The sequence below is a fragment of the Engraulis encrasicolus genome, unplaced genomic scaffold, assembly GCF_034702125.1.
Source record: "Engraulis encrasicolus isolate BLACKSEA-1 unplaced genomic scaffold, IST_EnEncr_1.0 scaffold_69_np1212, whole genome shotgun sequence".
NCBI lineage: Eukaryota > Metazoa > Chordata > Actinopteri > Clupeiformes > Engraulidae > Engraulis > Engraulis encrasicolus.
The window spans coordinates 189,447-217,180 of record NW_026946027.1 but is presented as its reverse complement, the minus strand read 5'-3'; the positions used below and the strand labels follow the sequence as shown (position 1 = coordinate 217,180).

At 41.9% G+C, this 27,734-nt stretch overlaps 2 protein-coding genes across 2 annotated transcripts; both read right to left on the bottom strand.

Moving 5' to 3' along the window:
• Positions 1–203: 203 nt before the first annotated feature.
• LOC134444742 (arrestin domain-containing protein 3-like) lies at positions 204–7,745 on the bottom strand. The gene is made up of 6 exons (XM_063193961.1): positions 7,227–7,745; positions 7,078–7,138; positions 4,991–5,135; positions 3,383–3,488; positions 2,936–3,201; positions 204–402 (listed from the first exon to the last, which is right to left on the bottom strand). Exons 1-6 carry the CDS (start codon positions 7,486–7,488, stop codon positions 301–303), a joined length of 942 nt encoding a protein of 313 aa, XP_063050031.1. The 5' UTR covers positions 7,489–7,745; the 3' UTR covers positions 204–300.
• An 8,104-nt stretch (positions 7,746–15,849) lies between these two features.
• On the bottom strand, positions 15,850–27,459 carry LOC134444740 (arrestin domain-containing protein 3-like). The gene is made up of 6 exons (XM_063193959.1): positions 26,984–27,459; positions 26,841–26,895; positions 22,188–22,335; positions 17,989–18,094; positions 17,295–17,560; positions 15,850–15,948 (listed from the first exon to the last, which is right to left on the bottom strand). Exons 1-6 carry the CDS (start codon positions 27,237–27,239, stop codon positions 15,850–15,852), a joined length of 930 nt encoding a protein of 309 aa, XP_063050029.1. The 5' UTR covers positions 27,240–27,459.
• Positions 27,460–27,734: the final 275 nt, after the last annotated feature.

The window sequence follows — 27,734 nt, the reverse complement described above, 5'->3', positions numbered from 1 at the left end:
ACCAGACCACATTAATTACTTCAATCCATTTATGGTCTAAATCCTCAATGCCCTGATGTGCTTGGGTGGGAGGGGTGAGCTCAGCTATGGTTTGAAATGGACTTAGCCAATCGCTGACAGTTGATGTTCATGATGTAAGCTATTATGCGCCCAAGTATGTTAGCTTATTGGCCGGCCATCTGGTGGACGACTACACCCTACCCAGAGAAAGGTAATCAGACCTTTCATGAATTGCGAAGTAATTCAAAATTAATGGTCTGCCTTGTCGGGTTAACATAATGCCACAGTGTATGGAGGGGGCTAGCAGTTTGCTTCAGGCAGTTCAGGCTGCTGACGACAGTTGCCAATCACGATGGGGAACACAACCTTCATTGCAGGGCATCCTTTTACGAACAGATTCACCTGTAAGCAATTAAGACAAATATCATCCACTTTACACTCCCTGTTTTCAGTGTTGTTGCCTCTCCATGTTCTTGGAACAGCAGCTAATCCTGGATAGGCGACAAAACCCATGACAAGGACTGTATTCCTAGCACACATCATGCCTGCCATGCACGAAAACAGCGTGCCACTTCCGCTTAGTTCTACCTGGTTACAGTGCTGCAGTGGCATTTTTAAAACAATCAAACAATTAACCATCATATTGTAAATATGAGGGAGGACTTACTGATGAATACATATGTTTATGATGACCTCTGATGTAAATTATTGTAAATGTTGTTCAGCTCTATTATAGCTGATTGTAAATAAGGTTTAGGGAAAGGTGTCCTCTGGTGCCCACTTCTGCTTAGTTATACCAGGTTAGAGTGCTGCCGTGGCATTTTTAAAACATAAAACAATTAATCATCACATTGTAAATATGAGGGAGCCAGGGCCACCACAAACAACTGACATCTACACTTATGGATTGGGTGGGGACAATATGGAAAAACTGACCTTGGATAACATTTGAGTAATAAATGCAGTTTAGTGCAGTCATTTGTGCAGTCACGAAAGGATCAGCTTGTTCCCGAGCTCCTTGATAATATTACAACTAAACCTCCACACAAACTTATACAAAGCTGTTTCTTTAGGAGTAAAATACACAATATTCTCCACTGAAGGGTGTCCCACCCCACCCTAAGTGGTAGTAGCTTTAGACTATCTGGCAAAAGTCCTGAGGGCAGGCTATACTAAGAAGCTGGTTCAGGAGTAAACCAGGTGAAGTTAAGAGAGAAATAATCTAATAGAAGGCCCCAAGGTCTTCTATTAGATGATTTACTCTTTCATTTAACCTGGTCTTCTCCAGAACCAGCTTCTTAGTATAGCCTACCCTCAGGACTTTTGGCAGATAGTCTAAGCTACTACCACTTGGGGTGGGGTGGGACTAGCCTCGCGACGCCATCCTCTGTACTCCACCCACATCGTCTGGCAAAAGCCTCGAGCTCGGTTCTCTAAGTGTTGGTGACGTAGAACTCACCCGCGAGCTCCATTACTGATTGGTTAAGGTAACTATATTCACAGTTTTGTGCTAATAAAGCACAATATGGGTTTTAATTTGGAGTTTGGAACTTCAATTAATTTAAATGATAGAGTAATATCAGACCATCTCCCATCGACTACGGAGACAGATTCCTCATGGCTTTTGCCAGACTGATTGACGGCGTCAACAGTCGGCTATTCGCCCAGGCTAGGTTGGGACACCCTTCAGTGGAGAATATTGTGTATTGTGTTTTTTATGGTCTCTAATCATCTTCCAATGTTCAGGGCATGAGGCTGATACGTTAAAGGGACACTGTGTGAGATTTTTAGATGTTTATTTCCAGAATTCATGCTGCCCATTCACTAATGTTACCTTTTTCATGAATACTTACCACCAGCATCAAATTCTAAGTTTTCATTATGACTGGAAAAATTGCACTTTTCATACATGAAAAGGGGGATCTTCTCCATGGTCCGCCATTTTGAATTTTCAGAATTTTTTAGCTGCAAAAATGACTGTATTTGGACCATACTAGAAAATATTTGTTTAATACTTAGTAAACTTTCATGAAAAGTTTGGCAAATTTGGCAATAGGCAGCCCAGTTTCAATGAGCAGCAGCATAGTTGCAGTACCTTTTTTGACCATTTCCTGCACAGTGTCCGTTTAAGGACTTAATGATGAATACATACATGTACATATATGTTATACATATATGTTATATATATGTTGAATACATATATGTTTATGATGACCTCTGATGCAAACTATTGCAAATGTTGTTCAGCTCTATTATAGCTGATTGTAAATAAGGTTTTGGGAAAGGTGTCCTCTGGTGCCCACACTGTATAAATCCTTCACTTTCTAATGTGACTCCCCACCCCTGTTTTCTATTGCACTTTGATCAACTGAGTGTCCAAAACGTTGTGCTATTAAACTTTGTTTGGGAGCATAGGACAGTGTTGCAGACCTTTCTCATTTACTTTGTTATCTTCCGTCTGATCCAGCACCTGTGCTACTGATGCGCGTGCACATTCTCTCACTTCATATTGTGGCTTGTACTAGGCCTGTCTGAGACTTACCACAAGGGGCCGACCGATACAGGTTTTTTAACGGCTGATGTGATACCGATTTTTTTTCATCAGCCTTGCCGATACCCAATTTCCGATACCCGATATTTCGGGCCGATATGGGTTTTAAAAAAAAAAAAAGGTAAAAAAAATGACAAATATTCCAGGTCTCAAGTTAAAAATAAACATTCCTTTAACATTATCAAATTGAGGTAGAACTTGTAACATGTTAACACCCACTCTAATAATCAAGTAATGTCTAACAATCAAGTAAGTGTCTTGGTGCTTTTAAAAAAAACCCAAATGACATAAAATAATAAATATTGCGTATCGGCCAAAACCACTCACGACACTTAAAAAATGCAAATATCGGACCAATATATATATCGGTCTATCCTTACTTACCACGAGTGAATACTCAACCTCCAGCACCTCACAGTTTCCCAGACTGATGTTCAGGTCCTCGGGGATAGGAACCGCGAGCTCACACTCAAACGCTGAGGTGTTGGGTTGAATAGGCTGCCCTGTGACATAGCCCAGCTCCTTGGGACAAGCCTTCTTATCAGCTTTTCCCACAGTGTAGTAGGTCACTATTTTGCTTAGCGTAGCTATGAGCACAATATTCTTGGAAGTACCATTTCCAACTTCTGCTGTAATATTTATAGTTTCCCCTGTAAATGACAAAAATGAAAATTGTGTAACTCTGCGCAAGTGTAGTAATGTGTGGCAATACATACGTCTTTATTTCAACTACAGTGCATTTACTCCTATTAGGTAACAGCTGTGCGGGTAGACGGAATATGACGGCTTAGCTTCCTAAACTCTAGTGCTGAGTGAGTCTCTTTGTCTTACCAGGAATAAAGCCTTTCTTTTCCACAAACACATCCAAATAAATGTCCCCGGATACGGTACAGCAGAAGCAGCTGAGGGACCTTCTTTTGGTCTCAGACTGTGGCATCTGTGTAGAAAGAATATCACAAGTGCAGAAACCACAAGTGCAGAAAACATGTCAGCAGTGGTGGACAAACTGGATAGAGGGACTTAGGGCTTCCGCACATCGGCTCCGAAAGCACTGCGGCGCACTTTAGCTTCCAACAGAATTCGGACCCCCAAACCGAATTTCACACGAACATAGCATTGAAAGTCAATGGGCGGCGCCGACAAAATAGAACTTGTCTCTAATTGCTATCCGACATCGGCGCCAGTGTGCGGGGTTCTATTGAAAACAATGAAATCGAACTTTTGCGGAGCAGTGCGCAGCACTTTGTCGGAGCCTATGTGCGGAAGCCCTTCAAGTCTTGCTACCATGATTGACTTCAGGTATGGGGAACTTTTCCTTTGTACAAATCACTTTTTACCACCACAAATGCTTAACACCATCTATAGCTAATTTGTTTTCTTGGTGTCTTTGGGTAACAAATCATGGTTCAAGCATTCCATGTACTTGGTTTCTTTGTCTCTGATAAGACTGTGATAAACAAGTTTTCTGTAGATGCTTAAAGTCAACCATGGTAGAGGGAACAACATGGTCCATTCTGTATAAATGCCATCAACAGTAAGAAATTGAATTTCACCAAAAGAAACATGCTTGCCAACATGTACGCTACTGTGACTTCTGAAGCAGATCATGATGATCCTCTCTATGGGAGCTTAACATAGGGGACTCACTTTTACACCTACATAACTTCACAACAATATGAACAAATATGTCATTTAAGTTATATTGACTTTTACTTTTCAACAGATTTTGTATTTACCCCTTAGCGCAGAGGCTAAGTTATAACCTTACTGTCACCAAAATGGTAATGGCTATGTCTTAATCTGTTTCTTAAGGCTCTCAGTACTGTCATAGCAATGTTGTTATGATGTAGTTTTTCAGCAAATAGTGAACAGACCCACCGGCGACCCCATCTGCAGTAAGAGGCTACACTTACTGTATGCACATTTTGGGAATAACTTGTCTGTGTTTTTTAAAATATTGTTCAAAATGTTAACTTCCAAATAGGCTGTACTCATTTTTGCTGAGCACTGTACACCGTAGTGTACTTTAGTGTAGTGTAGTGTAGTGTACTTTAGTGTAGTGTAGTGTAGTGTAGTGTTTGACACCCCCTGACTCTTACAAAATCCACAACTTGATGTGAAAAAATATTACATTACATTACACTTAGCTGACAATGTTATCCAAAGTGACTTGCAGTTACTTTGGTTAATTTACCTACAGACTTTTGGTTACAATTCCTGGAGCAGTATGGGGTTAAGTACCTTATTCAAGGGCACCTCAGCCATGGAGCGTGGTAAGGAGTGGAAGGGTGGGATTCAAACCTACAATCCTTTGATCATATAAAGCCCATCTCTTTAACCACTAGGCAACCGCTTCCCACTACAAAATATGTTTAAAATAAAATATATTAATGACAAATATCGGAAAACCATTGAACCTGAACATGTTAAATCTCTTACCAAAAGCTCAGGAACTGCAACATTGACCAAGCGCTCAAACTTGAAGTCTGAATCGATGGTTTTGATGTGATCTTGTCTGTGAATCTCAAAGACAACTGAATATACGATGCGTCCATGTTTCCCCTCAAAAGTGGATGGGAAATTTCTGCAATAAAAACAAAACATGTTTACTTTTTCAGACTACTTAAAGGTACACAAATGGTCAAACAAGGTACTGCAACTATGCTGCTCATTGAAAATGTGCTGCATATTGCCAAATTTGATCTTTACTTGAAAGTTAACTAAGTAATAAACAAATGTTTTCTAGTATGGTCCAATTACAGTCATTTTTGCATCTAAAAATGGCTATTTTTGGAAATTCAAAATGGCGGATCATGGAGAAGATACCCCTTTTCATGTATAAAAAGTGTTTTTTTTTTCAGTCATAAATGAATACTTAGAATGTGATGGTGGTGGAAAGTATTCATGAAAAAGGTAACATTAGTGAATGGGCTGCATGAATTCTGGAAATAAACAACTACAAATCTCACACAGTGTCCCTTTAAGCATCCCATTGATACTGGATGTTGCATTGTGCAACATTGGCCTTAGATATTTTTATAAACAATGTTGGTATGTAGGGCTGAATTAACACTCTAATGCAAGATGAGGGTCTTGGCAGTTAAATGCAACGTATTTCATGTTTTTATGTGCTTCAGAGGCTGAGATATTTAGGTTTTTATAGGCAGAGGGCACCTTTTCCCAAAATTGCTTAGGCATTTAGTGGGCGATTTTTGCAGGTGCCTTAGGCTAAAATGGGTTAAAAAGCCTGTTGCTTCCACGGGTGTCAAACATCTTGTTCGGAAGTTTCATTACAGCAGAGATGACTCAACTGGGCAGCCTAGCTGGTCTAGGCCTACCTGCCTGGAGTAGGCCTACTCATTTGATCCGCTGATTCAGAGCTGGTTGAATCACTTTTATTTTTTACTCTCTAGACGCAGGTGAATAGTGTTGGGCCCCAGCACTAAAATTATACCATTTACAGATTCTTGTATGACACTTGAACGTAACCTTAAACTTAAGTTATTTTATATTAGAGGTATAAAAATATAGGTATAGGTATACAGGAGACACTGACGAAGGCAACAGCCGAAACGTTTGTCTACACTTCTGCTGCTATGTAAATAAAAAAATAAAAAAGAAGAAAAGAAGAACCCGAGTGCGATCCACTTTTTCACCTTCAAAGGTATACAAATATAAAAAGTTCTACGGGATTCCTTTTGTATTTGTCTTTTTCCTGTTTCACAAAGGTAGCAGCCTGACAAAGCCATGATGTCAATGATGCGATGATTTTACATCCAGGATGGTATCGGTATCGGTAGATACTGCAGAGCCAGGTATCAGGGCCAAAAAATGGTATCGGTGCAACACTAGTTTACACCTCTGCTTTCTTGGCTATGTATTACATACCTAGTATCCTAATTATGCAACCTTCTCAGAAAGGACAGAACTAAGCCTAGTAAGGCTATGATGGATTTGTGAAAAGAAAAGAAAAGAAAAGAATGGGGGGGGGGTGACATTTCCTCTTTGTCATGACTGTGTGGATGATAGGCTAACCTTGGGAGAAAAAAAACAATGCCAAACAAGGATACTGTGTAGCCCTACACCAGGGGTTCCCAAACTTCACCATGAGGCCCCCCATATAACAGGCCTATATCAGCCAAGACACAGGCAGTGCCACACTATTTTTTATGTGTACCAGGTTTCACAACTCGATGAAGCTGGTGCATTCCTAACCCCATTCCTAAACCCAAGTAGGCCTACTACACGCAGTAGAGTACCCTACATAGGCCTAATTATATAAACATTGCAAAGAAGAAAATTATTCCACTGGGCTAGTTTTGCTTATTTCTTGTTTATTTTGACTGACTTAAGTTATTCAATGTATTAAGTTATTCATTTTACTGTGCTATATTTTTCCTGCCAAACTGTCGCGCGCCCCCTGGCACCCCCTCGCGCCACACAGGGGTCCCCGGCCCCACTTAGAAAACACTGCCCTAGTACAGCATGTACTTCTATAGCCTATACTGTCAATGAAAACTACTTACCCAGTGGGTGGCTGGCAGCGGAATGGGTATACGTGAACTCCCGGTTGCAGGGTGGGTTCATCTGTGTATGTAAACAAACAGTATAGCCAATAAATAACGAAACCAGGGACAACGGAATTGTTATGCCCATCTTTCACGAATATACATACCATACCAGCTGCCAGTGTTTTGGAGAACAGCCGCTTCCACCCGGTATAGTACCTCTTTCCCCTGAAACACACGCGTGTTTTTTGAACGCGAAATGGTCCAAATAACTTTCGCTTTGCCTTTGACGGTCATCAATATTTTCTGAATCTTGATTTCTTTGAGAAGCTCGAGTCGCAGCTCGCCCGAGAGGATCTCGCCACTACGGAAAGCGCCCGTGGGATTTGGCGAGGAGAATTTTATCGAACAACTTTTGAACACAAACATATTGTGCTATAGGCCCCTATCGCTATATTATGTCTATATCGCTGACTTGTTCGCCACAAAAATAATGCGTTTGACTGAAAGCCTCGGGCTATAACTTATTTGAAGCTCGGCAGTTTTGGCCACAGATTTGGCCACAGTCTGTGGTTTTGGCTACATAGGTCCGTCACGAAAATTATTGTTTTTGTTCTACGATAACATAAGGTTGTAGAGCTATTACCGTATTCAATAAGAGGCTCCTTGACAGGACATTCAGTAAGCAAAAGGAGTGGTCAGATGAAAGGGGGTTTAAAACCACGCCCCCACCCTACATTACCCATTTCTTCCACTGAGGGGCTTCAACTTGCTCATGTCATAGGGCCTACTTGTATTGCTTGAGATGGCCCAAATGTCGCATCATCCAACAGTGCATTCTGCTCAGGAATAAGATGCATTGTAACTGCATGCATCTCAAACGGGGTCATAGTGCAAATCTAGGTGCTGTTTCCACGTAGCAGGATATTTTAAGATGTGGATATTTATTTCTTCTGTTCAGTGGAAACACAACATGGGGATAAAAATAAAAACTCCATTGTAGGCCTAAGCATTTTACCTCCCTACATGGTACATTTTTTAAAGCCTGCTTTTTGATGTGTGGGTTTTAAAAATCTGCTTACGTGGGAACAGAAGGCCAAAACCAATATAAGCAGGAGAAAAATATCCACATTTAAAATATATCCTGTCATAGGAGAGATTATCTGAAAGAAATTTGCCACTACCGTAGCAAACTATGAGCTGTTATTCACCATCCAAGAACCCCAAGCAGCTGCCTGCATTGCTGGCTATATGGTGATTTTGTGCACTTTTTGAAAGCATGTCTGTCGCAGTTAGTACACTGTTAGTACAGTAGGCTATATACGATGACGGTCATTTTAAAATGTGGAGGCATACAGGTACAGTAGAAGTAGAATTGGACTAAGTCTGGCATTTCAAATCTGGTCCTTGATTAATATGTCACCAGAGGTGGAAAGAGTACAGAAAATGTGTACTCAAGTAAAAGTATCTTTACTTTGCCTAAATTCTACTCAAGTACAAGTAAAAGTACCTATCTAAAAATCTACTCAAGTAAAAGTAAAAAGTACTTCACTTAAAATGTAATTTGAGTAAAAAGTACTTAGTTACTTTTAATTAGCGTTCCTCTTGAGAATGTCATGTTTATTTTTCTTGAATATCGTCCTCCATAACCTCTATCTCTTGCTTGACACCGGCCATCATCCAATACATTTATACAAGATAGTAAAATAGTGGAAAAGCTGTGTGCCATCCTGCACAATCTTTCATTTCTGGCAGATTGTGGCATTATTGTGCATGGCATTTTGTCTCTCAGTCAATTTTTTTACTCAGTACTCAGGACAGGTTCCAGTGTAATTGAGTAAAGTACTTGGGTCAAAATGTGCTCAAGTACAAGTAAAAGTATTAATTTAAAAATTTACTTAAAAAGTACAAAGTATTCATAAAAGCTACTCAAGTACAATATTGAGTAAAAGTAATAAGTTACTTTTCCACCCCTGTATGTCACTTCATATTCACAGCCATTTTTGACAGAGGTGTGTTCTCCGCTGATTTGTTCTGACCAAAGAGCACATGGTCCACCTACAGAGGATGGAGGCTGCATTTGCTGTTTTCCAGTGCCGTTCAGAATAGCTGTGTCACCGCTAGTCGAATGTAGCCTGGTCCTGACCATCCCACAATACTACCATTTCATTTCGTATTCATGGTCTGGCATTTGTTTGCTCTGAAGCGATTGCAGGAAGCAGGATGTTTGCGCTCAGTTATGGTTTTAAATTATTGGACACCTCTCACCCAATCGCCGGCAGTTACTCAACAACAACATAGCGCCGCAGACCAATGGCTCTGGCGCAGATGTGTACGTCATTGTCACGTACGTCAAAATCCTACTGCTCCAGGCACTCCACAGAGAAGCACGGCCAGACTCGTAGTGGAGCCAATCCTTTGGCAGAAGTACATAGGATGGCTCGCGAGGCTAAGAATAATGTGTAATTCACATGCTATGGGAATTATGGTGCATACTGAACACCGGCATGAAAAGCACATATGAACAACACCCCACCACCACCATGTGGTGTTTTCCACTGGGCAACTCGTAGAATATTTCGGTAGGCCTACACAAATTGCCAAATGAGATGACCTTTGCCCTTTTCAGAATTGTAGTTTATTCCTCTCAAAAACTGACACTACTCTTTGAAGGCAGCACACACGCAACTCAAAAAAATCGCTTGACAGGTGAAGTCGACAACCACACCACTGGTTATCAGTAATACAAAGGTAGCCTACAGCCTATGTGTGATCTAGAGCGAAAGATGATGGTGGTTCGGAAAATAGGTTTGATCTGTCCATTAGATCCCTTTCAAAATGTTTGACTTCTAAGGCCCCATGGACCGTCTGGAGGGGGCAAAGACTTACGCACCCCATGTGTGGAGGTAAGTTGGATATGACCTCTGCTGACCTTGAGAGGTCAAAGGTGATCAGTGACACTGTTTGCTATTACAACGTAATATTGAATAGTGGGAACAGTTTGGAGAGCACCCCTTACTCTTCCAACATGACTTCTGCCCCAGTGCACAAAGCAAGGTCCATACATACACAGAAGATAGTCTGGCATGAATGAGCTTGACTGAATCTGACTTGAATTGAACTTGACTTCTGACTTGAACCTGATAGAACACATTTGGAATGAATACATGGGTTCTCAATTTTTGTTTTCCCCTGTTTGTGCGACCCTGGCCGCGCACAACTCACCCTCTGATTGTTGGAAACTGTTGTTGGTCAGCAAAACATTAGCTCATGTGGTTGGCAGTGTCATGCCCCTCCTCACAACACTGTGTTTATAAACAAATCAAAATTTGAATAGAATATAGTTGCACTGTGTTAGAGCAGAGATGGAGGATGAGACCTTCTCTGCCAATATCAATGTGTAACCTCAACCATTTGCAATCGGAAGAATGGTTGAAAATTCCTTTAAACACACTGATTAACCTTGTGGACAGCCTTCCCACAAGCTTTAAAGGAACAGACCACCCTTTTCTGATTTTCACATATTTGCAGTATTTCCCAACATTATTCATGAATGTGCATATCATTTTCGTCTCAGTGTTTTCAGTACTTAGATTTATTGGATCAGAATTATTAGCATAGCTTAGCATAATCACTGGAAGTGACTGGTATCTTTAGCATCAAGCCACAAGTGATCACTGGACAGAATTAAATTGCCGTTTTACACTCCAGTGAATTTTACATTAATTTTAAAATGGTTTATGAGTACATTTGATTGTGTTTTATTTTGTACCATAGACTTGCATTGCTATGCCTAATGTGGCTATACTGTTAAACGGGGCAATGCAAACACATAGACGAAAATTATATGCACATTCATAAATAATGCTTGGAAATACTGCAAATATGTGAAAATCAAAAAAGGGTGGTCTGTTCCTTCAATAGCTGCAAAAGGTGGGCTGATATATCCTACTGAACCATATGGGTTAGGCATGGGATGGCAGTTCAGTTCATAGTGAGTCAGTTCATAGTGTGTTTTCCTACCAGCATCAGTAACCTGCCTCTAGTAACCTGATTCACGCCATCTAGCTGCGTTTCACCAAAACTACATGCGAGGGCTGTCTGAGGTTCCTGAAAGTCAGAATCATAGCTGAATGAATGAGCCAATCAGGTACCCTGGGATATCCCATGCTACAAAGACAGCACCATAGAGGTAGAAAATAACACTAGAGGTGACACGCCAATTTGCGATAGCACTGGGAAATGGCACATGGAGCTTCCCAACTTCCGTAGGTAGTGTAGGCACCTTCAGTCAATGCAAGTCAATGGAGAACACGCCCACCCATGTCAAAAAATTGACTAAAACTGTGTGAATATGAAGTAACACATTAATAAAAGACCAGATTTGAAGTGTCAGGATAAATATCTACTTAAATCATATGAGTCGATAAAATACATTTAAAAATCAAATTATATATTTTATGAACATAGTTAGCAACTCACTTCAACTATTGTCCTTGTATAGTGTTGATGGACATTTTCACATGATTAAGCCATTTTTGACAGAGGTGAGCCTCCTTCTCCTTTAATTTCCATTTCTCTGATCTACCTACAGAAAATGGCCGCCACAGATTGCCGTAAAAAGGGAGCGGGGTCACCTCTAGTGTTATTTTCTACCTCTATGGACAGCACGGAATTTATACCTCAGCGAGGGTTCCTGATTATGGGCTCCAATCAGAGAGCAGGGAGGCGTGGAAAGTCGATGAATGCAGTTTGTTTGGATAGGTCTGGCGGCGTTCTGGCTCTTACTCCTGTCGTTCTCAGCTGCATCATGGCTCGAGGTCAATGTGAGAGGCTGAAGTGGCACGCCAATAAAAATGAGGACAGGTTGTTTATCCAATCATATGTGAGGATTATTGATAAGGAGCACCATTACAAAACGTCTCGGTTGTGGAGGATACCCAGACAGTATCGTGAAGGTAAAGAAGGCAAAAGATACCAGCTGGTTAGAGTCAGGTTAACTCTCTAGGCCTATCTATGAATTCATTTGCCACACACAAAGAGGTAGATATAACACATTCTTGTTTTTCCAATTACTTGGTTTTATTTGCCAGTCCAGATATGAACATACACATAGAACATGAAGCATGTGCCTGTAAAAAGTTAAAAATATCATACAGTGCAACAGCCATGCCATTCAGTGTGATCAGTTCAGTGCTTTCATATAGTTGTAATATTAATAGATCATTCGATAGTAATGATGATAATTGAACAGTTTATTGTATTACACAACCACATTACTAATCTTCGATAAATACCATCCCTATGATTTAACAAGCCTAATTCTGATGCAGTTGTAGTAGTGTTAATAGTAGTTGTAAAAGCACTATTATTAGAGGTATTAGTGGTAATAGTAATAGAAGTAGTAGCAGTAGTAGCAGCAGTAGTGCAGGACAGGTGTTGGTCATATAGAGAATAATAGAAAAACTTATTTCCATAATCCCATTAAACTGTTGTCTCATGCTCCCTGGACCATGCTTTCCAAATGAGCACGATGAGTCTTGGCATTGTCATCTTGGAATGGGGAAAAGTGTTACGATGGGAGAGATCAGGAAAGACATTGATGAGATTATCTGTTCATTCACTATATTCAGGGAGTCTGCTATGCTCATACTTTGCACACATACTGTACAGTACAGAACTTGACCGTTTTGGTGATTGCTGATGCCCATGACTTGACCTTTATTTGGTTTAATCTCCGGCAAGGTGCTGAAGCTCTGTGCCATGGAACTGCTGAGTGTAGAATCTCTCCTCCACCCCCTCCTACAACACCTGGAACATCCGGACAACTTCGCAGTCATCCTCTTCGATGACTTCAGTACAGCCTTCAACACCATCCAGCACCACCAGATAATCAAGAAACTCTGCCACCTCCATTCCTCCACCCCTCATCTGCTGGATCCACAACTTCCTTACCAACCGACCACAGGCCCTCAGGATTAGCCAGGCCATGCCCTCCTAGTGATGCAATGTGTGAGGATAGCCGTGGCCTAGTGGTAAGAGAGTTGGTCTTTCAAATTAGGGGTTGCAGGTTCGAATCCTCCCTGACCTCTCCCTACATCTCCATCCATAGCTGAAGTGCCCTTGAGCAAGGTACCTAACTAACCCCACATTGCTCCAGGGACTGTAACCAATGCCCTGACAAATAATAACTGTAAGTTGCTTTGAAAAAATGAAAGCGTCAGCTAAGTGCAATATAATGTAAATGTAATGTAACAGCTTCAGCGTTGCTACCAGTCAGGTCAAGAGCAATGCAAGTACTTTCTGAGTTCCTGCAAATACAGGAAATCCTCCCACTTTGTTGGGAAGCAAACAATCATTAGCAAACCAAGGGAGGTCACTTTTGGGAAATGATAATTGTTATGCTCTTGTTCAGACCACGTCTCAAAGAGATTTGAAAGTCGATGATAATCAGGCTACGTCAGGATAGGCACAGTCACTTCATCTACCATCATCACCAACACCGGAGCTCCACAGGGCAGCTGTCTCTTAAAGGGGTATGTCACTATTTTGGGGCTTAATAAAGTTAAAATCGTTTGCTGGGGTTTATAAAAGTGGTAAAGTGTCTTATTTTTCATGTTAAACGTTGTCTTGCTTCAAGACAAGTTAAAAGAGGGAGTATGTAGCTAAGCTAGTGAAAGTCAATGGATCACTGTAGCATGCTACATGCTACACGGATCCATTGACTTTCACTAGCTTAGCGACATGCTCCCTCTTTTAACTTGTCTTAAAGCAAGACAACGGCTTACATGAAAAATAAGACACATTACCACCTCTATAAACCCTGGCCAACGATTTTAACTGTATTAAGCCCCAAAATAGTGGCATAGCCCTTTAAGTACTCTGACGACACTGCCATCATGGGTCTGCTCAACAATTACATTACATTACATTACATTGCACTTAGATGACATTTTCATTTAGTCATAGCGAATTACAACTATCATTTTTCAGGGTATTGATTACAGTCCCTGGTGCAATGTGGGGTTAGGTGTCTTGCTCAAGGGCACTTCAGGCATGGATGGTAGGGAGAGGTCAGGGGGATTCGAAGCGGCAACCCCTAGATTGAAAGACCAACTCTCTAACCACTAGGCCACGACTGGCCCCAACAATGACGACTCAATGATAGCCTAGCAACAATCCATAACCAAGTTCACTCAGTGGTGCACAGACAGCTTTTTGGAACTTAATGTAACAAAAACAAAAGAAATGGTCTTTCACACCACACTATCACCCCGTCTGGCTCCCACCTCCATCCACAACCAAAAGAGTTGAACAGGTCAGACACTTCAAATACCTTGGACTCGCCATAGACAATAAACTCACTTTTGATGCACATGTCACCAACATCCACAAACGATCTTCACAGAGACTTTATGTTATCCGTAAACTTTCCACCCTCTGTTGGCCCTCATCTCCTTTGGCCCTCATCTCCACCTGTACTCCAGCATCATCCTGCCCATCCAAAATCACTCGCCACCCTACACACAATCTAACTGATCTCAACCTCAAAGCCGCCACACATCTAGCACAGTCAATAATCAGAGACCACACTCATCCTCTCCATCATCATTTCACACTGCTCCCATCCGGACGGAGGTACAGGACACTCGGATGCTGAAAACAGCGGGGAGCATGCGCCACTTAAGTGTTAAAATTGGGAATTTTTGCCAATCTTCAGGCTTAAAAAAGTGTACAGACATAAATTCTGAGACTTTCACACTCAGGTGACATCGATGTATAATGCTGTACTTGTATTTATGGTAAATAAAAAAATGCGTATGTATCTGTTCACAGTCTGTTGGCCATCTTGAAATACAAATTAGGGGCCAGAACATTGTTCTAGGACAAAATAAGTCACATATTTGGAATCAGCACCACAAAATGAAGTCATGAAAACCACTTCAATGGCATTTACCTAGTTTTAGATTTCTGAAGATGCTGCTAGATATCACTCCAAAACAAAGCTTAAAGGGACACTGTGCAGGAAATGGTCAAAAAAGGTACTGCAACTATACTGCTCATTGAAACTGAGCTGCCTATTGCCGAATTTGATCTTTACATGAAAGTTTACTAAGTAATAAACAAATATTTTTTGCAGCTAAAAATGGCTATTTTTGGTAATTCAAAATGGCGGACCATGGAGAAGATCCCACTTTTCATGTATGAAAAGTGCATTTTTTCCAGTCATAATGAATACTTAGAATTTGATGCTGGTGGTGAGTATTTATGAAAAAGGTAACATTAGTGAATGGGCAGCATGAATTTTGGAAATAAACAACTAAAAATCTCACACAGTGTCCCTTTAAAACGAATATGAGAAGCCATGCGACTTCAGATGGATATAGTAAATGTTTGTCTACCTTAGGTGTTGTAAGACTTGCATTTTTTTAATTCCTCACAATTTTCTAAATCAGGGATTCTGTCTTGCCAGTGAAAAGGCACACCAAGTTGTATTAAAATCGGTCAGGTCGGGTCCCAAAATGTCTGATTTCACATGAGATGGCCAAACTGCCATCATAAATAATAGGCACAAAATAGGAAAAAAGGGCAGTAGTTCTGTAGTGCTGTAGTTACCTTGCTCCTAGAGATGGTTTGAGGGTCTGAGGCTAGGAAATACAATGACGAGTGTGTGTGTGTGTGTGTGTGTGTGTGTGTGTGTGTGTGTGTGTGTGTGTGTGTGTGTGTGTGTGTGTGTGTGTGCATGTCGTCTGTAAGAGGAGCCAAAGACACACATAAGTTATGTTCACATCAGTTAGTTTCAGGCTCTTCAGGCATCGGCGGAGAGTTGCCGATCACGATGGGGAAGACAGCCGTCAGTGCGGTGGCTGCGTTTGCAGACAGGCCCACCTGTAAGCAATCAAGGCAAAGTTACATCAGCACAGCTAACAAAAAACAGCAAACAGGAATGTTCAAACATTCACATATCATCATTTGGTGTGTATAAATGGACATCTGCCTTAGTTTCTGAAACCTGGGACCATGGAAACTGACCATTTTTGTTTTGTTTTTGTTTTGTCATGTGATGCTACTATGGTATTACCATATTATTAGTAAGTGGTCTGTATGATGCCATATTTGTGAGTCAAATTCTCTCTGAAATGAATAAAGAACCGAACACCAGCATTTGAGGTGTTGCTAATGACATTGCCGGCTACGTTTGGACAAGGAACTGGCCATTTTAAAATATAGTTTTTTTAGATATTCAATTTTTAATTTTTCAATTTATCATAATTCATATTCTGAGAGTTGTTGTATTCCAAGCTGATTGTGTAATATGTAGAGCCAGAAAAGAGCTTTCAAACAATACCACAGGCATCTTTTTGTGACTAACACTGACTGATATATTCAAGGCTGAACGTACAGTGTCCTACCCTAAAATGTGAACCTTTCCTAGTCTGTTTCTCCCTTAATATTAGTGTCAGATTCAAACCAATACAGTTCTGGGGTGCTACCTTGCTACTAAAAAGGCACACCAAGTATGATTGAAATCCGGATCGGTCGGGTCCCAAAGCGTCTGATTTCACGTGAAATGACCCAAAGCTGTTTTGTGCCCATATAAACCAATGCAATTTGTTGAAATTCGGGCGGATTTTAGCGCATTTTGGCGGTTTTTGAGAACCTTTCAGGCGGGTTTTGATCAGACAAATCTGGCAATACTGGCGGCCATTCAATGATCATCCATGAGCGCAAGAGAGCAGTGTCTGTCTGGTCCCAAAAGTGAGCAAAGGAGGAGCATCTCTGTGCTCTGTTATAAAGTGTTCATGGAAGTTATACGGTGAAATGTGTGCTAGTGAAATGTGAAATAATAGGTACACAGTATTTTGACATAAGTATTTTTCCTATTTGAATATAAATGTAAATATCACATTTTAATTGAAATATGAATTTTGGTCTTGAAAAAAACTTATTTTTTTAAATGAACCTGCAAAAGGTGGGTTGTCTTATATTCAGGATCGTCTTATATTAGGGCCAATACGGTAAGTAGCAGCCGAAACGGAACAATTATAACGTTGACTTTCACAATTCCAAGTCTGATCAGTTCTAGATGGTTTGAAATACTTGAGAGGCTTTGAGCCTCGTCTTGCAAGTGTAGGACTTCAAGGCAGTGGAACTACCAAGTGAAGCACACTTGACTTTAAGAAATGGTGACAGTTAATCAAAAATGGTTTGTACCAAAACTGTCTGAGACTTACCGTGAGTGAGTATTCGACAACCAGGACCTTACAGTCTTGCAGGGTGATGTAAGTATCCTTAGGGATGCAAAGCTTGATCTCCCCCTTAAACTCTGAGGTGTTGGGCTTAACATGCTCTCCCACAACATATTTCACCTGTTTGGATTTGCTCTTCTGATTAATCATGCCGTCCTCATAGTATATCACCTTTCTTTCTAGCTCAGCTGTGGGCACAATAGTCGAGGAAGTACCGTTTTCACCTTCTATTGTAATTGTTATAGTTTCCCCTGTGAATAAAAAAGAAAGCACTTAAACTGATTCCAAAGCTGAGTCAAATGAGAGCTGTTCAATGTTATTGTGTACCCAGCGTCGCGAGGTTCGTCGTCACTCCCTCAAAACCCCACTTGCTTTGATTCAAAACAAACCTCTGCGTTGTGATTGCGTTGTGGTTTGCCAGATTCAGGGCAATGTGGCAGACCACTTCTACGGTTCGAGGCTAGACCACTCACAGGCAGAGAATTTTGGCATCCAGTGGGTGGCGCTAGTTTACTAGGCTCATTCAACATCAAAAAGTGTGGTACTGTGTGTATGGCATTAAACACCTCTTCATTGTAACTACAGCTAGGTACAGTATATCTACTCACATTATGTAACAGCTCTGCAAGCAAAAGGAATATGGCGGCTTAGCTTAACAACAGAGGCTGTGTTGTCTTACCAGGAACATAGCCTTTTTTATCCACCAACACATCCATAGAGAGATCCCCTGTTACGGTACAGCAGAACCTGTAGAGGGACGTACTTTTGGTGGCCGACTGTGGCATCTATGTAGAAAGAATACCACAAGTGCAGAAGACGTGTCAGCAGCGGTGGACAAAATGGATAGAGACAGTTAAATTCTTGCCAAAGTTAGAGCTACGGTAAGTTAGATTAGAAACAATGCCATTCTTACAGGCTGTGCAACTGCCGGATAGCCAACACCAGAGCCAGTTTACCAAAAGAGACTGTACAGTGTGTCCACTCTCTACTTTTCCAGATGGTACTGCACTCTAGGGGCGCAATAGCACCCAGAAGAGTGTAGTCTCTCGTAATACCCCTAAAACCTCTCTGGTGTGTTTGAGTCAACGATGCGCACGCATTCAGTGAGGACGTTGATTATGAACGGGTCAATTCGGATGAATGGGCTGTGCTCTCTCGACAGCGCCCTCTAGGTGAACTGCAAGCATGGATTGAGTGACTGTACAGTCTCTTCTCAGTTGCGTGGCCTGTACCAAAATGGCATTGTTTCTTCACTAAATGTGCACTAGCAAAGTTCTCTATGCCTCGTTTTACATGTCAACAACCCTGCAAGTCTGCGGAATGAAGTATTGAGCAACTTTGAGCCTCGTAAATGGGTGGAAAGTAGAGATTTATGACAATGGCTAACAGGTGCCGGTCCATCACAGCAGAAGCCAAATTTCAACTAGCTCTTGGAATTCTGACAAGCGCTTGGGATTCGGAATGCAGCGCTTGTATGGAGTTGAGGTATGTTGCAACAGTTAGCCCTCTGCACCATGTTTTAACACTATTTAAGCCATTTTACACCGGATTTCCGCTTTAAGCACAGGATTTTTTCAACCAAAAAATAAAAACCCGGGAGGCGCTTTGGCACAGCACACTAAGCCCCCCACATTTGGGCTTACATTGCCCATGGGGACCCCAGTTCGAGTCCGGCCGGGGTCGTTTCCCGACCCTGCCCCCATCACTCTCTCCCAGTCATTTCCTATCTTCTCTCACAATGTCCTATGGCAGTGTTCCGCAAAGTGTGGTCCGCGGACCACTAGTGGTCCGCGAGAGCCCCCAAGTGGTCCGCGAGGCGACCTGCCAGTCTTTCTGAAATCTCTCGTACAAAAGCTGTATGTTTAACATTAGGCTAGATTCATCAGTGATTTGCCCTCAACGACAATAAAACGAGTCTGTGCTTTCAACCATTAATTAAACACTCATTATTATTAATAATTAATATTCATATGTTTTCTAAAATCATTCTGCATTAATGCATTGCAAGACCGCTTTCGAACGTTCGTTTCTAGGCAACGACCTAGCAAACTTATTGGTAGATGTCAAAATAGGCTAACTAAACAGTAGGCTAATACAACAACAATCAGCACAAGCTAACAGTAACCAGCATTCGCGTTATTTTTTCATAATTGTTTTGAGCGAAACAACGATGGAGAAGTGGCTGACGTTAAAGAGGAAAAAAACGGACGCTGCAGATGACGTAAACAAGAAAAGAAAAGAAGATAACCAAGATGAGCCAACACCACAGACAGGGCAGGAAAAACAACATCGGCCAACGGCAAAGGTGAAAAGAAAATATAGCAGTGACTATCTGAAAATGGGATTTTTCTGGGCTGGGGATCAAGAGGATCCCAGTCCCCACTGTGTCCTGTGCTATGATATCTTGTCCAACGAGGCGATGAAGCCTGCCAAACTGAAACGCCACTTCGAGTCAAAGCACAAGGACTGCATCGACAAACCCTTATCGTTTTTTGAGCGAAAGTGTGAAGAGCTTCAATGTCACATGAAAAAGGATAAGAAGCAATTCTTTGTGCCCGGGGAAAATGCCAAGGCCACAGAAGCCTCATTTTTGGTCTCTGAGCTCATAGCCAAAACGGGCCACCCTTACTCTATTGGTCAAACACTAATCAAACCATCAGCGAAATTAATGAATAGCGTAATGCTGGGAGAGAAAGAATGCGACGCCATAGAAAAGGTTCCCCTCTCCGCTGACACTGTCCAGCGGCGCATAGCAGTCATGGCAGAAGATGTGGAGAAACAGCTGATTACACGAGTGCGCCAGAGTCCACTTTTTTCTCTACAATTGGATGAGTCCACGGACATTGGCAACGAGGCGAATCTGTTGTGTTACATCAGATACATCTGTGATGGGGCTGTACACGACGACTTCCTTTTTTGTGAATCCCTGCAAACCAACACCACGGGAGAGGCGATTTTTGATTGTTTGAACGCCTTCATTTGCAAGAATGGCCTGGACTGGAAGAAGTGTGTCGGTATTTGCACCGACGGTGCAACTGCGATGACCGCAAAGCACAAAGGCCTGGCTGTGCGCGTACGCGCAGTAGCTCCATTCGCAGCAGCATCGCACTGCTGCATTCACCGGGAACAACTGGCAGTGAAGAAAATGCCTCAGTGTCTTAGATCTGTCCTGGACGAGGCGGTCAAAATCATCAATGGAATAAAAGGCAAGGCACTGAATACGCGCATTTTTAAAGTTTTATGCGAGGAGATGGGGAGCGACCACACGAAACTCCTGTTCCATACGGAGGTACGTTGGTTGTCCCGTGGAAAAGTTTTAACGCGTCTTTTTGAGCTGCGTGACGAAGTGAGGTTGTTCATGCACCAGAACGAGGAGCTCTACAACCAAATGCATGAGTTTCAATGGCTGGCGAAGTTGGCATACCTTGCTGACATTTTCAGCTTCCTCAACACATTGAACCTGGCGCTTCAAGGCGCAGCCGTCACCATCTTCACTGTGCAGGACAAGATCAAAGCTGCGCGCACGAAACTGCAGTTGTGGTGCACACGCCTGGATCGATCGGAGTTCGACAACTTTCCAACTTTGGCGGACTTCATACTTACAGCTGATGAGATTGTGGACACAGACACCATCACCGCTTTCAAAGAGCACCTGCGTGGCCTTCACTCGCAATTGGAACGCTACTTCCCGGAGTTAGAGACGGACTTTGAGTGGATCAGAAATCCGTTCGGAGACGAAGCCCACATCGAACGTATCGGTTCGGCATTGTCTGCCAGAGAGCTTGACAGCTTGGTCGACATTGCCGTGGATAGCACCCTAAAGATGGCATTCAGGCAAAAAACCCTCCCGGATTTTTGGGTTCATGTGCAGCCAGAGCATCCCAAACTCGCCGAGTGCGCTCTGAAAACGCTCATGCCATTTGCATCCACCTACAAGTGCGAGGTTGGGTTTTCTGCACTAGTTGGGTTGAAAACCAAAAAGCGAAACAGGGTCAATGTGGCCCCCAATCTGAGATTGAAATTGTCCTGCTTGCAACCAGATATTAAAACACTGATGCTTAGTGTGCACCAGCTCCACTCCTCCCATTAAAACAGGCACGATTAATATGACATTAGTTTTGTTCATTCAGTTCATTCATGCATCTCCTAATTTTGAAAAATGGTGACAGTTTTTTTTCTTTTTTCTGAAAAACTGCTAAATTTTAAACCTCCATACTTTGCCTTTTAGGATAGGCCTTCATTGCATTTGTAAATAGTTGGCCAAGATTCCCATTAAATATACCTAACTTTACAAAAATGTCTCTGTGTATGTGTGTGTCTATGTTTGAATTGGGGGTGGGGTGGGGTTATCCATAAGGCCCAGTGGCACCATCCATAAGGGCCAGCGGGACCAACCATTTACAGCTAGGGGGCACTACGTGGATAAATCATAGCAAATATTTCTAATAAAGGGGGCACCTGTGAGGTATAAGTGCACCACACAGTCCCTGGTGGGGGGTGTTGATGATGCGCTGAAAAGTGGTCCCCAGATGAAAAAAATTGGGACAAAGTGGTCCTTGGTCTGAAAAAGTTTGAGGAACACTGTTCTATGGTAATCAAGGCCAGTCCCCCAACCCCCCCCCCCCCCCCCCCCTCCAAATACTTTTTTTTAAAGAAATGCTTCAATAGTCGTTGAATTTAAAAAATAAATAAATAAATAAATAAAATAAAAACCCAACAAAAACAAAATGAGACCATTATGTGGAACACAAAATGAGGTGTGTTGACGCAACTATTGCCTCCTTACACCAAAAATACAGTAGTCTACCTTAACTGTGACATTCAGACATTGACATTGACCTGTAGTGAAAAAAATATGTGAAAATATGTTTCTCTTACCAGAAGTGCAGGAACATTGACATTTACCAAGCGCTCAAACTGGAATTCTGATTCAAGGGTTTTTGATTGATTTACTGATCGGTGAATCTCAAAGATTACTGAATATGAGATCTTTCCATGACCCGACTTGAAGGTGGAAGGGAAATTTCTGTGATAAAGAAAGAAAACATATTTGGTTTTTCATTGGTCTGTTGCACATTTCATTTCTCTTGCCCTGTTTCAGTGCAGCTGTACTGTACTGTATTGTAGCCTATAGTAAGTCTACTGTATATAGGGCTATATATCCAGATAGCAAAGAGACGTTGAATCAGCACTAATTATTGGTCAGAATGGTCATTTTCCATCGTTGGTCTGAAAATCAACATCAAAATGGCACTGTGAAACCTATAGTGTTTCACTCAATTAGGCAATATCATAACATGATCGAATGTTGAAGAAGACTACAAACAAAACAAAGGACAACATAAGAGTTAATTACCTTAACTGATGAGATGATTTTTTTTTTAAAACAGAGTAAATTCCCATCTTGGACATGATTTCAACAGCTCAAATGGTAGATGTATTCTTTATCATGTTTCGTCATGTTCTCTTTCAATCGAATCGTTCGGCATCTCTATGCCATCAGCCCTCGGCCCAGCTAAGGGCTCATTCTACGAGAGGTCCCTCTACATCCTGGACCCTTTTCAAGGGCGCAACGGTTTCAAAGGTCTGCCGAGCGGCTGGCTGGGTTAGAGCTAACCCTGCCACCTTCGTCCATTTGTTCTGGTTGGATAACTGCGCTGCCGCTGCTGGAACATATAGTAGTAGTAGTAGTAGTAGTAGCCTTTATTTGTCCCAGTATGGGCAATTGTTATGATTTCACACATGCGTCACGAGGGCAGTTGCTCTATTCAAAATGAATGGTCTGCCTGTCAGGATAAGTTGCAACATCCATCAAGAACCACATGTTGTTGAAAGTGGTAGCCTAGTGGGAGAAAGTCATTTCGGTAACACTTTATTTTAGGGACACATCTATTAGCACCAATACATGGGTGGGAGACGTGACACCTTGTTTTTTCGTAACATTGGTTAAAAACCTACAAAACTGTTATTTTCCTTTAAAAAACAAATGTCAATGAAAGAAGATGTGGTACATTATGTTTCATATTAGTCTTAGATGAGAAGAAACATTTTTGTTAAGATTTATGTAAAGGTTTATATGTCAAATTTCCTGCGGCGTGACTGTAACATTAATGAAACAATATATAATAATATATATATAAATTAACCAACAACATTTTGAATAATGTATGAAGCATTTGGCATGATTGCATAAATCTTAACTTTAGATTAAGATATGTGAATGTGGAAAAAACTCAATACAGTAATATTAACTACAAGTTCAATTTCGTAACACAAATTGCGTCCTGCGGGGTGACATGTAAGTCAGGCTTGTGGACGGGCAGCTGCAAGGCCAACTACAAGGGTCTTAAAGACTGGCTCCTAACCAGTCAGTACCTCAGTTATTGGAGAGTGCTGTGGAAGTTTAAGGTGACTCTTAACCTCTTAATATGTCTTCATATTGCAATCTTTCTGTCACGCAATGCTTAGGTTCATTTTATGGTGTCCTGTGGTGTGACTGCTCTTATAGGAGGGAAAAAAAGTTTTTTTATTAATGAAAACACATATTAATAGACAGGTCATCAGCTGGGAAAATTAGGCCTTTCGTCCTACCGCACTTTTCTCTGTGAATTACTGACCAGAAGCCCTATTGGAAGAAATTAAATCATGGGGCCACGTCAATTTTTGCTCAGAATTCAATATGGCCGCCATTTTCCAAAATGACTTGTTTTCATGCATTATTACATTGTACTATAAGGTGATATTCATGAACTATGAACTACTTTCAGCACTATTCTGTCCTATTTCCTTACATACATGTTTACAAAGGTTGACTAAACTAAAAGAAATGAAAATAAAGTTGGCCACCTTGCAATATCCAAAGGAAAGTGCTGAAAATAATGATTGAAATGCACATACAGAGTCTATGGCTGCGGAAATTAGGCCTATTGTCCTGTCAGGGTTTTCACAGTGGATTACAGACCAGAAGGCCTATTGAAAAAAAATCACCAGCTGGTTGCCATCTCAAATGTGCTCCAAAATTCAAAATGTTCTCTGTTTCTCAGAATGGCAGACTTTCACACATTTTTCTCAATACTGTAAGGCCATGATTACCAATAAAGATGACCTATTTTTCAGTTAAATTGTCCTATCTCCTTACAGACGTGAGTATAAAGGTTGTCTAGAAAAAGGCATGAATATATACAAAATAACTGAGGCACCTCTTGCATCCACGGTTAATCCTGTTGGATGTGGTTCATCCTTCTTGGTGGTAAGCAGACATTACCTTGGATACTGTAGCTCTTGATACATCACAAAGACTTGCTGTCTCGGTCAAAGATGCAACAGTTACACAGAATTTCTCCTTTTTGAACTCTGACATGTCACTCATAATGTTGTGTGCATTGCAAAATTTTGAGCAAAACAGTGCTCTTACCCTGCTAATTGAACCTTCACACTTCACTTTACTGGTGCAATGTGCCATTAATGAAGATTGGCCAACAGGCTGGTCCACTTGAGCCATTAAACTTCCAACAATAAAATGATCGGTGTCTCAGTTATTTTGTCCACCCCCTGTATCTTGCCACTTTGAAATATCCAAAGGGATGTTGTCAAATGATTGAATTTCACAAACTGAAAAAAGACTGCTGAAAAAAGGCATATTGTCCTGCCAAACTGTGTGTGTGTGTGTGTGTGTGTGTGTGTGTGTGTGTGTGTGTGTGTGTGTGTGTGTGTGTGTGTGTGTGCGCGCGCGCGCGTGTGTGTGTGTGTGTGTGTGTGTGTGTGTGTGTGTGTGTGTGTGTGTGTGTGTGTGTGTGTGTGTGTGCATGCGTTTGTATGTGTGTGTTCGTGTGCCTGAGTGCGCTTTTCTCAAGTGTGTGTGGCCAGTGTGCTTCTTTACATACACTGACATAGACACAGTAGACCAGGTGTGTGTGTGTGTTGGGGGGGTGGGGGTAAGGTGGGGGGGTAGGGGGAACCGAATGATGTGGAGGAGCGGGGGATGAATGAGGGGGTGAGTGGGGGTAGGGGGGGCAGAGTGGGGTTGGGAGGGAATGAGTCTGGGTTGAATTAGGAGTTGGGGGGGCAGAATAGTGTGTGTGGGGATGTGGAGGGTTCGGGGGGGGCAAAATAATGTGTGTGTGTGTGTGTGTTGGGGGGGGTAAGTTGAGTCGGGGGCGGGGGGTTTGACCTGCCAAACTTTTCACATTGGATGGAGGGTGGGCGAGTATTTTGTGGGGGGGTGGGGGAAGAATGAGTCAGGGGGGTTGAGCGTGGGGGGCAGAATAGTGGGGGGTGAGTGAGGGGTGGAGGGGCAGAGTAGCATGGGAGGGATGAGTGAGGGGTTGGGGGCAGCATAGTGTGTGGGGGTGGATGAGTGATGGGGTGGAGGCAGAATAGTGTGTGGGGGAAAGACACTGTAGAGCGGGGGAAAGATGAGCTGGGGATACGCGCGCGCACACACGCAGTGTAATCCACTGTGAAAACCCTGACAGGACAATAGGCCTAATTTCCGCAGCCATAGACTCTGTATGTGCATTTCAATCATTATTTTCAGCACTTTCCTTTGGATATTGCAAGGTGGCCAACTTTATTTTCATTTCTTTTAGTTTAGTCAACCTTTGTAAACATGTATGTAAGGAAATAGGACAGAATAGTGCTGAAAGTAGTTCATAGTTCATGAATATCACCTTATAGTACAATGTAATAATGCATGAAAACAAGTCATTTTGGAAAATGGCAGCCATATTGAATTCTGAGCAAAAATTGACGTGGCCCCATGATTTAATTTCTTCCAATAGGGCTTCTGGTCAGTAATTCACAGAGAAAAGTGCGGTAGGACGAAAGGCCTAATTTTCCCAGCTGATGACCTGTCTATAAGATTAAACACAATATCATTATCAAGTTAGCATGAGCTCAGATGACAGTCATGTATACAAAAGGATTAAAATGGCCATAATGCAGTGAATTCCCTGTGGTGTGACTCCATTTTCCTGCGGTGTGACATGCCTATGCTATGTGTTGATGCAAGACACATTTTCCCAAAAATGGCAAAAATAAGGTGAAATTCCACAGACCACTAAGTGCTTTTATCCATCATTTTTTTCAGGAATTTGAAAAACTTTTTTTTTTTTTTTTGCGTTACGCCCTTAAACGTCAACCACCCACATACAATATCCCTGTATAAGTAACTTGTCAGGCATGTACAAAGCAAAATCAAACATTTGTTAGGCATGTATTTGCAAATATCTTGTTCATACTCAATAAGGGATTTATTATCAATTTAACCTTAGTAAGGACCTAGTAGGCCTTAGCGTTTGCTTAGTACATGCCTTACAAGTTACTCATGCAGGCATCAACATTGTAGGCCTACGTATTAGTGCTAATAGATGTAGGCCTATCCCTAAAATAAAGTATTACCGTAATTTCCTCGTGACCATGTGAGCAGTAGCCCAGCTATAAGAGACAGGAAAATCCTTTGATGGGAAATAGGATATAGACTACTATAGCCTCTAAGAGGTTATGTAGGGCTACTCCCATTGGTCTACTTACCCCCTGGGTAGTTTGCAGAGGAAGGGGTATACATGAACTCCCGGTTTCAGTGTTGCTGTAAATGTAAACAAAGAGTAGGCCAATGGGCAATGAAAGCAAACATCCCTCCGCATGCATTTTGGCTAAGAACAACGTGAACATACAACCACTTGGTGCTCGCAGAAGAACTTCCCGATCCCGATAGTATACCACTTTTCCTTTGTGGTCTATGCTGGCCTTTCCTTGTTTAGTTTCCCACAACACTGACGCTTTGCCTTTGAGTGTCACTGTTATTTGCTTAATCTCAATTTCTCTGCCAAGCACAAATCGCAATTCGCCCGATAAGGTCTCGCCTCTACGAAAAACGCCTGTAGCATTTGGCGAGGAGAAATTTATTTTGTAACTTTTAAACGCGAACATGTTGTTAAATCTTGGCCAGAGCCGTAGAGAAAATATGATTATCCTACATTACTCAGAGCCGGAATATAGCGGTCTGTGATTGTTCTCCACAAACAGCACCGTTTCCCGTAATTCCTTCGGGCTATCTTCGTTGACTAAAATTAGGCCTACTGTTTAAATATAGACCGGCGGCAACCATGGACATGGCATATTCCACTGTCATTCTGGCCATTGAACTTCAACACTATAGGAAATGGAGCGTCTATTGCAGATGCATACAAAACCACGCCCTTCACGCCTCCTGCTGAGAAGGGTCGGGCTGCGCGATGCGTTCTGGTGCAGGCTACCGCACTGGATCTGGCCTACGTGCGCCCTCTCGCTGCTTAAATGTTGTTGATATTGTACTCGTGTCTTTTCAGCCATTGATGTGCGCAGCTATTCTGGACTTTACGGTCCCATTCACTTCAATTCATTTTTTTGGCGTTTTACATATTTCGGACCGTGCGGACGCCGCTG

Excerpts from the sequence above, each read along its gene's own strand:
- LOC134444740 (XM_063193959.1), bottom strand. The coding sequence starts at position 27,239 with ATGTTCGCGTTTAAAAGTTACAAAATAAATTTCTCCTCGCCAAATGCT. Across the intron at positions 22,336-26,840 it reads CTCTGCAAACTACCCAGGGG|AAATTTCCCTTCCACCTTCA; the intron begins GTAAGTAGACCA and ends TCTTTATCACAG. Across the intron at positions 15,949-17,294 it reads TTGTCGAATACTCACTCACG|GTGGGCCTGTCTGCAAACGC; the intron begins GTAAGTCTCAGA and ends GATTGCTTACAG.
- LOC134444742 (XM_063193961.1), bottom strand. The coding sequence starts at position 7,488 with ATGTTTGTGTTCAAAAGTTGTTCGATAAAATTCTCCTCGCCAAATCCC. Across the intron at positions 5,136-7,077 it reads CGCTGCCAGCCACCCACTGG|AAATTTCCCATCCACTTTTG; the intron begins GTAAGTAGTTTT and ends TTTTTATTGCAG. Across the intron at positions 3,202-3,382 it reads AAAGAAAGGCTTTATTCCTG|GGGAAACTATAAATATTACA; the intron begins GTAAGACAAAGA and ends TGTCATTTACAG.